Raw genomic sequence first — 15,243 nt, 5'->3', positions numbered from 1 at the left:
GATAGTAGCGTTTTTAAACAGGGGGCTACTTATTCTAGCTTCAGCTCCATAACGACCCTCCCACTCTGTCAGCAATTTAATATCAACGCGCCTGCGCACACCCTCTAAAGTCTTACCAAACACTGCATTGTTCATAAGCTTAAACAGATTCTTTTCAAACTCATTTTTTGATGCCTTCCGGAGATTTGTATTCAAATCGATGTATGACTTTAACCAAGGAGACTGCTTAAATTTCAAGACTCGATGAATCTTTTTTAGTATTAATCCATAAGCTAGCGCTTGCTTCAAGGCTCTGTAATGAATTACATATCTTTCTTTATCATGAAGGGTAGCCATTAATTTGGTCAGCTCTCGCGGACGTTTAGGAGGTTTCATAGTTTTCGGGTTCAAGGATTGGGGACAGAATGGGATGTCTTTATGACGATCATGGAGATGTTGAGGGTACTCCAGATCGACCTCGAGAATGCACCCTTCAGAAGAATCGTCCGGAATACTAAGAACGTCGATGTTAGTATCAGACCACTCGAAACCTCCATACGGAAGATATTGTGACATTGCCCAACCATATTGATTATTGACATCGAAATACATCAGATAGGAGTCGGGCTTCGATGGGTCGTAAGATGCCATGTACTTGTTATTAGCATGAACACGACGTTTCGAGCAAACTTGACTCAAACCACCACGAATGCCACGCTCTACAAACAAATGCATATCTGGATCAGTTAAAAGTTCAAGTTCCTGTTTTGTATACTTAAGCATCGCATCCCACGTGAATCCAGGCAGAGTAAAGTATTGAGCGGGGTCAAGATTATATGTTTCGAGACAACTGGAGCGGAACCGTTCGAAAACGTCGGCAAGAAGAAGAATATCGGTTTTCATGTAGAGATCGACGTAATCTCCGAGAGAAGAACAAGAGAATGAGGACCACACTTGGAGGGCGCGACAATAGTGACGACGAGGACATGGTTTATCCTCAAGTTTATTATAAAAAAACTCGATAGACGGCAGACATGTTTCAATAAAACGATCGAAAGAATCAATATAATCATAAGGCATGATACCTTTCACAGTAAGAAGATTGAACTGCTCCTCGGGAAGGAAAACATATTGAGAGCGGAGATTAGGATATTCGATCAAATAAGAAGAGAGCTTATCGAGAGAAGACGCCATAAATCGAAAACTATCGATGAAACGAAATTTAATTCGAGCATCATTAATGTGTTTAGTGAAAGAAATATATTTTTCCTTAGTAATAGGAAGAAGATCTACAGGACCTTTGATGTGAGTAGCAATATCATTAATAATGAAATGCGCGTCATATCCACTGAGGTTATGAAATATCACAGGGATAGTGTGAGCATCTTTGTAATTAATATTACAGCCTTCATGAGCTGCAAATCTATAATTATTTTCTGGGATCAGGTGATTATGGTCTCGCATTTTCTTATCACTGGGGGAGAAGCGCTGCTCGCAAATATGACAATGAGTGGCTGCTTGAAAATCACTCTCTTGCTGAAATGTCATATTAATATCAAACGGACACATAAACACCGTAGAAACATCCTCAGCAAGCTGATTTAGTTCATCTGCGAACCATTTCATGCAATCTTTTCCACGATATGATTTGTAAAATGACAGAGAATCATCATAGGAACATTTAAAGTAATACCCAACAGCAGCAGGTATATGTTTTTGATAGGTCGTCTTTTCTGCTCTATGTTCCAGAACGCTTTCAAGATCTGCGTATACCGCGAAGGGGGCTTTTAGTTTATTCCTGAAATTCTTAAATTTTAACATTTTATGGCTTTCTTCAGGCATTTTAATGGCAGTATCATTAATCCTTATACAGTCTTCTGTGTGAGCTTCTAGCTGTGTAGACGATAAAAATGGTTGTAAACACCTATCACAGAGAACATCTGATCGCCCTTTACACCATGTCTTATGAACATTCAACTTTTCTTGCGATCGAAAGTAATGGAGGCAGCCATCACAGAAATATTTTGTTCCATCTTCATTGCTAAGCTGCTTGGAAAGGAGGCGAGATAGATTTTTTATCCAAACGTAATGATATCTAATGGGACCTTGCTCGTCATATTTATCTTGTATCAAAAGCAGATTCACATGCTTATCCTTCTTGTTTTTTGTTAGGAAGGTTGGGAGGGTCGTATAGTTTTTCTTCTCTTTTTTCAAAATGTATACATTGATCGATATATTATTCTGCTTTTCAAAATTAGGAATCTGTTTGATGGTCATTGGCCACTGAATACCCTTAAGTTTTAATATGGTCGAGTAGTGCGGATAAGATGACATTAAATCAGAGTTACTCCGACAAGGATATAATGCCGATATGACAGCCCATGCAAAGCATGCCTCATCATCATTCTTAACATTAATGCATGCCTGTTGTCTTTTTATCTGAGCGGGAAGATCAATGTATGAGGAACCAAGCTGTGGTGTAAATTTGTTTATATTAACCCCCAGGTTAACAATCGCTTTTAGTGCCCAGCCACTATCTCTCTCTTGGAATTCTTCCAAGTCTCTGTTGATGGGTTCTACTACTTTTTTCTCGAACCATTCATCAAGATTGGTGTCTCTATAAATGGCTGAGTTTGAAGTAGTGAAGTACTTTGTTTCATTTATCATCTTTTCACCTTGAGCAATCTCGAACTCTCCTCCAAATGCTATGTTAACTTTCACTGCAGCGTTATTTTTTAAGACATTCTGGATTCGTCGCTTGAACAGAGCTTTACAATCAACCAGGAAACTACCTGGGTCCTTGTGTTTAAGGTTCGAAATGACTCCAGTCTGAATTCTTGAATTAAATGTAGATACAGAGTCTTCCCAATGTACCCTACGCTTTGCAGTCTCCGGTCGAGTTTTTAGTCCCGCCCCCTTCTTTTGTTCAACCTTCAGTTGCTTACTCAACGTTTTCACCTGCCTCATTTGGGCTTCGAGGTGCTGCTTTTCGCCAATCGTCTTTGCAAACCTCATTCTATTATGAATCATTTTAATCGCTTTCCTACACTCTATTAACCCTTTTCTTAACTTTTCATCATTATACTTGTTTTGAATTAAACCTAAGATGGATGCTATAAATTTAATCATTGCAATAATTGCCATTTTAAAAATGTCAAAATTCAAAAGAAATTAATAAGCACCAAGTTAGATTAAAATATAGATAAATTTCAAAAATCTTTCGAATTTAAAACTCGATAATATTTATAATATTAAAATTTGAATAAGAAATTAAAAAATTTATATTAAAAATTTTCAAAATATACCTCTCACCAGAGCACGTCTGAACGATTTAAAACTCACCAGAGCACACGTCTAAATGATTTACCAAAGCACTGAATGAAGATCTGAAACAGAATGAGAAAATACAAGTTGCGTCAAGTATTTAGTAAACATTGGTCGGACGGAAAACTGAATGGTGATACGTTATGCTCAAAAGGCCCCTGAAATGAGTAGATTTGTGCTTGTTTTCTCATAAGAATCAACGTAAAAGTGCTGTATTTAACATATTTATCGAACTTGGTTACATTTTTTTCCCTTCATGTACGATATGTATAAATTTAAAATTTCAAATGTAAACATGTAAAAATCCTGATTACCCCCACCACCTTGACCACTAACACAATCATTAATTCAAAATAATACCATTAAATTTTCATTCATGGAATAAAAATTGTTTCAACAATTAAGCATAACACACACAATTGTTTGCTATGCTGATATGATGTATATGTTATCATAGAAAAGTATTTAACGTGATGTAATAAGCAGTATAGATGAAATAAAGAAATGTCTTACTATCTTTATCTACAACCATAAATTAAGTTAGAAAAAACATATCACATAAAAACGTATCACATAACAACGTATCACGCTAAAATGGAACTAGGCAGACATAGAAACAATGGAAGAAAACTTTTGGACGAAGCGAGTTATTTAATGGCGTCCAAGGGCAATTAAAAAGAAGTAGAGGCAGACCTCAAACAAGATGGACTAATGATATCAAGCGAATGGATATAAAAAAACAGCAAACAGATAATATGAATAAACACACCCAAGGTAGGCTTTTATCCGACGATGGATAGAATAGCTGATGGATCACATAACATATCTCCGCATAGATAGTAAAATGTAATGAATATATAAGCTTATAGTATATAACACAATATATAAAGTATGTGAGAGAAAACAGTAAAAGGAATACAAAACAGTAGTTCAGATAGTAGTCTCCATGGGAAAGACAGCATGACACTTTTCCTCTCTCCGTATATCACTTCTTGTAATATATTGGCGGTAATCAAAAAATAGACATGGCGTTGGATCAAAAGACACTATGATGTTCTTCCTCTTTCCTTCTGGCACTTCAATCGTTTTCTGGGTCAAATCGTCAGACACATGACAATGCTTCGTCTTTTCACCTGTAATGTTTTCTGTTTCACGTCATTTTCTTTCATTTTTTAATGATAGATGGCCTTCTTGACTTACGTCTAGCCAGGGTTATGTCATGTGATGGTTTGCAGTCAATAAAATACGATTAAGAAAAATCCATAATTTGAGTAATATATTATATTATATGACATTTTATATGGAACGAAACACTTCTTAATGCACATTCGTCGTAAAAGTTGTAGGCGTAAGCAAAAATATCATTTGCAGTGATATGGTAGAAAATGAATCAGATAGAGTGTATGACGCTGACGTGTACTGAGAAAAATATGAAGCCGAGACCATTTCAGACCATTATTATTTACTTTATACAAAATGCAATAGGGTCTATATATAAGTTGACATTGAGTTAAGTCCTGCACGGTCGTTTACACCAGCTATCATTAAATCTGATAAATCATTTGGAAAACTAGAGAGAATATCATATTATTCATGTGAATGGGTGGAATTTTTGAATATTATACAAAACAAAATTATTAATATATGTTTCCAAGAACCTCTGAATCCGAGGAAATACTAAGAAAATGATCCGATAGAATACCTGTGTGAAGAGTTTACAACAATTTATCTATTCGAACGTGAAAATACAAAGTTTATTTCCAGCATAAAACATGGTGTGTACATTGAGTTGATTCGAGACCAAAGAACTTTTGTTTATTCACAAAAGTATTATCCACCAAAGAGTGAGGCTTTTATGTTCACTTAATTTTAGTGTATACTATTATATCATTGCAAATATAATAAAAACTCCTGTTCCTCTTCTATAAATTTGTTGGAGCTAGTGCAAATTAAAATTTCATGCAATTTTAGTATTTTAAGTATTGCTTTAGCAGAGATTATATATTACTATAGAGATAAAATATTGTTAGATTTACATCAATAAATGTCGTTTATATAATGATAGTTTTATATACGAAATAACCTTCCACCACATGTTAAAACATGTTACCTAAAATAGTACAATATTTAATAAATTTTCTCTAAGACAACGTGACGTGAGCTAGCTTAATATCTTCCATATCTACTTTAAAAGATATTATAGACAAGTATGCTTCTACGTGAGAAAGGTTGAAATTTGAATAATTTATAAATACCTCTATTAGTTTGAAATATTATTCGTCTAATTAATGTAAATTACTATACACCCTTTTAGGTTAGTATTAATATTGAATATAATTGTTAAAAAATAATATCGATTTAGATAATTAATAAAAAAATTTACATAAAAGGATGTCTCATTTCACTTTTGTCCCTGCCCCATCGATGTTTCGTCTATAGAATTAACCGTATTTATGAGGAAAACATAAACAAGTTTCAGTTTATAATATTGTGCTTTAACAGCTCAATAAAATTAAAAATGAAGCAAAATGAACCTTATTTTCAAAAATATTAGCAACATTTAATAGATATCTTTTACAGATGAAAAAATTTATCTAGAAACAACAGAAATTAAGACTGCTGCCGGATTACTTAATTTAATATTTTCTAAACAGCCATCAAACTTCACTCGAAAAGATTTATAAATTTATAGCAAATTCTAGAAATAACAGGTCTTTACCTGATTTAAAAGAAATATTAAACACCGAGCCACCCCCCCATAAAAATTTGAAAATATCATTAAATCTCTATTTAGTAAAAATATAAACGATTTTGTTCTCATATACAGAACGCTGATAATGCAAGTGTTAACATTTGTTATACATGAAAACTTTAATTATGAAACCGATCCATACATTCTAGTAACTATATAACTAGTAATTTGAAAATATTAAACATATATACTTAAATAAAAAGAGTAGTAATTTAAAAATATTAAACATACATACTTAAATAAAAAGAGTAGGTGTTATATGAAGGAGATCGGTAATTAATAGCGGTAATTATAGGCGGATGTTCCTCCTCCGCCCGATCGCCGTCATTAGGGTCAACAAGCGGTAATTAGCGACAGGTGTTCCTCCTCCTCCTCCCGATCGCCGTCATTAGGGTAAACAGCTGTATGCAAATTAGGCACAGGTGTTCCTCCTCCTCCTCCCGATCGCCGTCATTAGGGTAAACAGCTGTATGCAAATTAGGGAGGAGGAGGAGGAACACCTGTCGCTAATTACCGCTTGTTGACCCTAATGACGGCGATCGGGCGGAGGAGGAACATCCGCCTATAATTACCGCTATTAATTACCGATCTCCTTCATATAACACCTACTCTTTTTATTTAAGTATGTATGTTTAATATTTTTAAATTACTACTCTTTTTATTTAAGTATATATGTTTAATATTTTCAAATTACTAGTTATATAGTTACTAGAATGTATGGATCGGTTTCATAATTAAAGTTTTCATGTATAACAAATGTTAACACTTGCATTATCAGCGTTCTGTATATGAGAACAAAATCGTTTATATTTTTACTAAATAGAGATTTAATGATATTTTCAAATTTTTATGGGGGGGTGGCTCGGTGTTTAATATTTCTTTTAAATCAGGTAAAGACCTGTTATTTCTAGAATTTGCTATAAATTTATAAATCTTTTCGAGTGAAGTTTGATGGCTGTTTAGAAAATATTAAATTAAGTAATCCGGCAGCAGTCTTAATTTCTGTTGTTTCTAGATAAATTTTTTCATCTGTAAAAGATATCTATTAAATGTTGCTAATATTTTTGAAAATAAGGTTCATTTTGCTTCATTTTTAATTTTATTGAGCTGTTAAAGCACAATATTATAAACTGAAACTTGTTTATGTTTTCCTCATAAATACGGTTAATTCTATAGACGAAACATCGATGGGGCAGGGACAAAAGTGAAATGAGACATCCTTTTATGTAAATTTTTTTATTAATTATCTAAATCGATATTATTTTTTAACAATTATATTCAATATTAATACTAACCTAAAAGGGTGTATAGTAATTTACATTAATTAGACGAATAATATTTCAAACTAATAGAGGTATTTATAAATTATTCAAATTTCAACCTTTCTCACGTAGAAGCATACTTGTCTATAATATCTTTTAAAGTAGATATGGAAGATATTAAGCTAGCTCACGTCACGTTGTCTTAGAGAAAATTTATTAAATATTGTACTATTTTAGGTAACATGTTTTAACATGTGGTGGAAGGTTATTTCGTATATAAAACTATCATTATATAAACGACATTTATTGATGTAAATCTAACAATATTTTATCTCTATAGTAATATATAATCTCTGCTAAAGCAATACTTAAAATACTAAAATTGCATGAAATTTTAATTTGCACTAGCTCCAACAAATTTATAGAAGAGGAACAGGAGTTTTTATTATATTTGCAATGATATAATAGTATACACTAAAATTAAGTGAACATAAAAGCCTCACTCTTTGGTGGATAATACTTTTGTGAATAAACAAAAGTTCTTTGGTCTCGAATCAACTCAATGTACACACCATGTTTTATGCTGGAAATAAACTTTGTATTTTCACGTTCGAATAGATAAATTGTTGTAAACTCTTCACACAGGTATTCTATCGGATCATTTTCTTAGTATTTCCTCGGATTCAGAGGTTCTTGGAAACATATATTAATAATTTTGTTTTGTATAATATTCAAAAATTCCACCCATTCACATGAATAATATGATATTCTCTCTAGTTTTCCAAATGATTTATCAGATTTAATGATAGCTGGTGTAAACGACCGTGCAGGACTTAACTCAATGTCAACTTATATATAGACCCTATTGCATTTTGTATAAAGTAAATAATAATGGTCTGAAATGGTCTCGGCTTCATATTTTTCTCAGTACACGTCAGCGTCATACACTCTATCTGATTCATTTTCTACCATATCACTGCAAATGATATTTTTGCTTACGCCTACAACTTTTACGACGAATGTGCATTAAGAAGTGTTTCGTTCCATATAAAATGTCATATAATATAATATATTACTCAAATTATGGATTTTTCTTAATCGTATTTTATTGACTGCAAACCATCACATGACATAACCCTGGCTAGACGTAAGTCAAGAAGGCCATCTATCATTAAAAAATGAAAGAAAATGACGTGAAACAGAAAACATTACAGGTGAAAAGACGAAGCATTGTCATGTGTCTGACGATTTGACCCAGAAAACGATTGAAGTGCCAGAAGGAAAGAGGAAGAACATCATAGTGTCTTTTGATCCAACGCCATGTCTATTTTTTGATTACCGCCAATATATTACAAGAAGTGATATACGGAGAGAGGAAAAGTGTCATGCTGTCTTTCCCATGGAGACTACTATCTGAACTACTGTTTTGTATTCCTTTTACTGTTTTCTCTCACATACTTTATATATTGTGTTATATACTATAAGCTTATATATTCATTACATTTTACTATCTATGCGGAGATATGTTATGTGATCCATCAGCTATTCTATCCATCGTCGGATAAAAGCCTACCTTGGGTGTGTTTATTCATATTATCTGTTTGCTGTTTTTTTATATCCATTCGCTTGATATCATTAGTCCATCTTGTTTGAGGTCTGCCTCTACTTCTTTTTAATTGCCCTTGGACGCCATTAAATAACTCGCTTCGTCCAAAAGTTTTCTTCCATTGTTTCTATGTCTGCCTAGTTCCATTTTAGCGTGATACGTTGTTATGTGATACGTTTTTATGTGATATGTTTTTTCTAACTTAATTTATGGTTGTAGATAAAGATAGTAAGACATTTCTTTATTTCATCTATACTGCTTATTACATCACGTTAAATACTTTTCTATGATAACATATACATCATATCAGCATAGCAAACAATTGTGTGTGTTATGCTTAATTGTTGAAACAATTTTTATTCCATGAATGAAAATTTAATGGTATTATTTTGAATTAATGATTGTGTTAGTGGTCAAGGTGGTGGGGGTAATCAGGATTTTTACATGTTTACATTTGAAATTTTAAATTTATACATATCGTACATGAAGGGAAAAAAATGTAACCAAGTTCGATAAATATGTTAAATACAGCACTTTTACGTTGATTCTTATGAGAAAACAAGCACAAATCTACTCATTTCAGGGGCCTTTTGAGCATAACGTATCACCATTCAGTTTTCCGTCCGACCAATGTTTACTAAATACTTGACGCAACTTGTATTTTCTCATTCTGTTTCAGATCTTCATTCAGTGCTTTGGTAAATCATTTAGACGTGTGCTCTGGTGAGTTTTAAATCGTTCAGACGTGCTCTGGTGAGAGGTATATTTTGAAAATTTTTAATATAAATTTTTTAATTTCTTATTCAAATTTTAATATTATAAATATTATCGAGTTTTAAATTCGAAAGATTTTTGAAATTTATCTATATTTTAATCTAACTTGGTGCTTATTAATTTCTTTTGAATTTTGACATTTTTAAAATGGCAATTATTGCAATGATTAAATTTATAGCATCCATCTTAGGTTTAATTCAAAACAAGTATAATGATGAAAAGTTAAGAAAAGGGTTAATAGAGTGTAGGAAAGCGATTAAAATGATTCATAATAGAATGAGGTTTGCAAAGACGATTGGCGAAAAGCAGCACCTCGAAGCCCAAATGAGGCAGGTGAAAACGTTGAGTAAGCAACTGAAGGTTGAACAAAAGAAGGGGGCGGGACTAAAAACTCGACCGGAGACTGCAAAGCGTAGGGTACATTGGGAAGACTCTGTATCTACATTTAATTCAAGAATTCAGACTGGAGTCATTTCGAACCTTAAACACAAGGACCCAGGTAGTTTCCTGGTTGATTGTAAAGCTCTGTTCAAGCGACGAATCCAGAATGTCTTAAAAAATAACGCTGCAGTGAAAGTTAACATAGCATTTGGAGGAGAGTTCGAGATTGCTCAAGGTGAAAAGATGATAAATGAAACAAAGTACTTCACTACTTCAAACTCAGCCATTTATAGAGACACCAATCTTGATGAATGGTTCGAGAAAAAAGTAGTAGAACCCATCAACAGAGACTTGGAAGAATTCCAAGAGAGAGATAGTGGCTGGGCACTAAAAGCGATTGTTAACCTGGGGGTTAATATAAACAAATTTACACCACAGCTTGGTTCCTCATACATTGATCTTCCCGCTCAGATAAAAAGACAACAGGCATGCATTAATGTTAAGAATGATGATGAGGCATGCTTTGCATGGGCTGTCATATCGGCATTATATCCTTGTCGGAGTAACTCTGATTTAATGTCATCTTATCCGCACTACTCGACCATATTAAAACTTAAGGGTATTCAGTGGCCAATGACCATCAAACAGATTCCTAATTTTGAAAAGCAGAATAATATATCGATCAATGTATACATTTTGAAAAAAGAGAAGAAAAACTATACGACCCTCCCAACCTTCCTAACAAAAAACAAGAAGGATAAGCATGTGAATCTGCTTTTGATACAAGATAAATATGACGAGCAAGGTCCCATTAGATATCATTACGTTTGGATAAAAAATCTATCTCGCCTCCTTTCCAAGCAGCTTAGCAATGAAGATGGAACAAAATATTTCTGTGATGGCTGCCTCCATTACTTTCGATCGCAAGAAAAGTTGAATGTTCATAAGACATGGTGTAAAGGGCGATCAGATGTTCTCTGTGATAGGTGTTTACAACCATTTTTATCGTCTACACAGCTAGAAGCTCACACAGAAGACTGTATAAGGATTAATGATACTGCCATTAAAATGCCTGAAGAAAGCCATAAAATGTTAAAATTTAAGAATTTCAGGAATAAACTAAAAGCCCCCTTCGCGGTATACGCAGATCTTGAAAGCGTTCTGGAACATAGAGCAGAAAAGACGACCTATCAAAAACATATACCTGCTGCTGTTGGGTATTACTTTAAATGTTCCTATGATGATTCTCTGTCATTTTACAAATCATATCGTGGAAAAGATTGCATGAAATGGTTCGCAGATGAACTAAATCAGCTTGCTGAGGATGTTTCTACGGTGTTTATGTGTCCGTTTGATATTAATATGACATTTCAGCAAGAGAGTGATTTTCAAGCAGCCACTCATTGTCATATTTGCGAGCAGCGCTTCTCCCCCAGTGATAAGAAAATGCGAGACCATAATCACCTGATCCCAGAAAATAATTATAGATTTGCAGCTCATGAAGGCTGTAATATTAATTACAAAGATGCTCACACTATCCCTGTGATATTTCATAACCTCAGTGGATATGACGCGCATTTCATTATTAATGATATTGCTACTCACATCAAAGGTCCTGTAGATCTTCTTCCTATTACTAAGGAAAAATATATTTCTTTCACTAAACACATTAATGATGCTCGAATTAAATTTCGTTTCATCGATAGTTTTCGATTTATGGCGTCTTCTCTCGATAAGCTCTCTTCTTATTTGATCGAATATCCTAATCTCCGCTCTCAATATGTTTTCCTTCCCGAGGAGCAGTTCAATCTTCTTACTGTGAAAGGTATCATGCCTTATGATTATATTGATTCTTTCGATCGTTTTATTGAAACATGTCTGCCGTCTATCGAGTTTTTTTATAATAAACTTGAGGATAAACCATGTCCTCGTCGTCACTATTGTCGCGCCCTCCAAGTGTGGTCCTCATTCTCTTGTTCTTCTCTCGGAGATTACGTCGATCTCTACATGAAAACCGATATTCTTCTTCTTGCCGACGTTTTCGAACGGTTCCGCTCCAGTTGTCTCGAAACATATAATCTTGACCCCGCTCAATACTTTACTCTGCCTGGATTCACGTGGGATGCGATGCTTAAGTATACAAAACAGGAACTTGAACTTTTAACTGATCCAGATATGCATTTGTTTGTAGAGCGTGGCATTCGTGGTGGTTTGAGTCAAGTTTGCTCGAAACGTCGTGTTCATGCTAATAACAAGTACATGGCATCTTACGACCCATCGAAGCCCGACTCCTATCTGATGTATTTCGATGTCAATAATCAATATGGTTGGGCAATGTCACAATATCTTCCGTATGGAGGTTTCGAGTGGTCTGATACTAACATCGACGTTCTTAGTATTCCGGACGATTCTTCTGAAGGGTGCATTCTCGAGGTCGATCTGGAGTACCCTCAACATCTCCATGATCGTCATAAAGACATCCCATTCTGTCCCCAATCCTTGAACCCGAAAACTATGAAACCTCCTAAACGTCCGCGAGAGCTGACCAAATTAATGGCTACCCTTCATGATAAAGAAAGATATGTAATTCATTACAGAGCCTTGAAGCAAGCGCTAGCTTATGGATTAATACTAAAAAAGATTCATCGAGTCTTGAAATTTAAGCAGTCTCCTTGGTTAAAGTCATACATCGATTTGAATACAAATCTCCGGAAGGCATCAAAAAATGAGTTTGAAAAGAATCTGTTTAAGCTTATGAACAATGCAGTGTTTGGTAAGACTTTAGAGGGTGTGCGCAGGCGCGTTGATATTAAATTGCTGACAGAGTGGGAGGGTCGTTATGGAGCTGAAGCTAGAATAAGTAGCCCCCTGTTTAAAAACGCTACTATCTTTAATGAAAATTTGATTGCTGTTGAGATGCATAGAGTGGAAATATGGTTAGTTAAACCGATTTATGTTGGAATGAGTATTTTAGACTTGGCGAAAACGACCATATATGATTTCCAATATGGCTACTTAGCTAGCAGGTTCGGAGAAAACTTTTCGACCTGCTATACCGATACTGATAGTGTGATCGTGGAGATACGGGAAAAAGACCCGTATGAAGCAATGATACATGATTGCTATAAATATTTTGATACCTCAGACTATCCTAAAGATAACATTTACGGCATCCCTCTGGTTAATAAGAAGGTATTGGGCATAATGAAAGATGAGAATAATGGCTGCATTATGACCGACTACATAGGACTCCGATCGAAATTATACACGACAAAAGCAGCTACCACAGATGTTGACATTAAAAAGCTGAGGGGGAAGTTGAAAGAACAAGAGTATGACGATGATGAAGTTGATAATATTATACGAAATTATGGTGTGACAAAGAAGGCGAAGGGGGTAAAGAAATCTGTAGTAAATACTAAAATTACTTTTGAGGACTACGTAGAATGTTTAGATACCTTTACAGCAAAGGTCACCTCACAAAATCTTATACGCTCTGATAAACACAAAGTTTATTCTATAACTCAAAGTAAGATTGCGCTAAGCCCCAATGATGATAAAAGACATCACATTCAGGGTTCTTATGATACGCTTCCCTTTGGGCACTATTTAATTGATACTCTTGAGATGGATGTTGATTAGATTTAACACAAAGATTTGAATAAACTTATTTTAACATTTATCATTGATTATTCTATTGACTTTAAGATGGATGCTGATTGAAGTTGGTCTTAAAACTTTATTTATTACAAATGTACAATTTTTTTATTATATTCCTCTTATCACCCTATCACTAATCGTTTTTACGTCACTAAGATTATTTAGATGATTGAATATTGTAATTTTTTATAACTTTATTTATTACAACTAACATAATGATATCTGGAACAGGCCCTTTTTACTACATTCCTCAACCTTTCCCACACTCATTGTTTTTATATCATATGATGATTCTAGTTGATCGTAGTTTTGTATATATTATCTCTAAATTTAGTATAATTAAGTATGCCCCTAAAAAAGATGTTTAGTTATGACCAAAAAAAAGATATCTGATATGGACCACTGGCAAATTAATGAGCCGTTCTGGTTAATTCCAGAGCCGTTGCTCGTGTAGCCTCCAAGTTAAAACAATCGATAACTTAATGGTCTTCTTTCCCCGATTTAGTTTTAAGTCTTCGATATCCTATCAAAATACAGGAGTCGAAAAAATCCCTAGTTTTAAGATTAGATAACCTACAGTTATTTTCCCCTAATAATTCATTTTTGAATACTATAGAACTTAGTAACGAATGAATTGATACCAAAGTATCGGTGTTTTAACATTAATAAGAATACATAAAAGATGTCCAACAGATCAATAAAAAGATGTCTACTAAACCAAGTAAAGAGCTGATCTTAGTAAGTTAAGTATATCACTATTATTAAATATATTATCATATAATGTAAAAATCATTCCTACTAACCATCACCCCTACTAACCTGGCGGTCGATGTAGTCGTACCTTCACGTTGGTGATCGCTGTTAAGAATATATTTTTGTTTTTTCAACAAATTTATGTTCGACCGAATTGGCTACCTTTCATTCATTGCATGCTTACATTATTTTTATAAATCGCTTTACACACATTTCATCGCTTAGATACTAACATTATTTTATTAACGTTTACATATTAACCATTACTTACTGCTTGACTGTCCTTGCTAACATTTTTTCAGTCTATGTAGTCTAAATTTGTTTATGGTCATAGGTAAAATACAGTACATGTATTTTTCTATTTCAATAATACAACTTATTTTCACTATATTAAATACCTTTTCTATGTCGACGTATAACTCATATCTATATATCAAACAACTGATTGTGCTATGCTATATTGTTAAACGATTTTTCTAATAAAACAGATAATCCCATTTTTATGTGACAAGTATAATACCAACCTACATAATATTACCCTACTTGCCGTATATGAAATAAAGTATGCAACTTACAATCTTTGTAAATAGCAAGTGTACGATTGGAGGAAGATCCATGTAGATCCAATCAGAGAATATTATATTGTGTATGTTTGTCGGTCTGATCTTAAGAATGTTATATGTTCTTTGTAATGACCAGGTGTATGAATGGAGGGAGATTCATGTATAGTAGTATTCAATAATAGAAGACGG

At 33.8% G+C, this 15,243-nt stretch overlaps 1 protein-coding gene across 1 annotated transcript; it reads left to right on the top strand.

Moving 5' to 3' along the window:
- The first annotated feature begins 9,958 nt into the window (after positions 1-9,958).
- Positions 9,959-13,720, top strand: LOC126890327 (uncharacterized). Its single transcript, XM_050659193.1, has one exon. It carries the CDS (start codon positions 9,959-9,961, stop codon positions 13,718-13,720), a length of 3,762 nt encoding a protein of 1,253 aa, XP_050515150.1.
- The last annotated feature ends 1,523 nt before the right edge of the window (positions 13,721-15,243 follow it).

This window comes from Diabrotica virgifera, chromosome 8 (assembly GCF_917563875.1).
Source record: "Diabrotica virgifera virgifera chromosome 8, PGI_DIABVI_V3a".
Taxonomy (NCBI): domain Eukaryota; kingdom Metazoa; phylum Arthropoda; class Insecta; order Coleoptera; family Chrysomelidae; genus Diabrotica; species Diabrotica virgifera.
The sequence above is the reverse complement of the archived record's forward strand: the minus strand, read 5'-3'. Positions and strand labels throughout refer to the sequence as shown.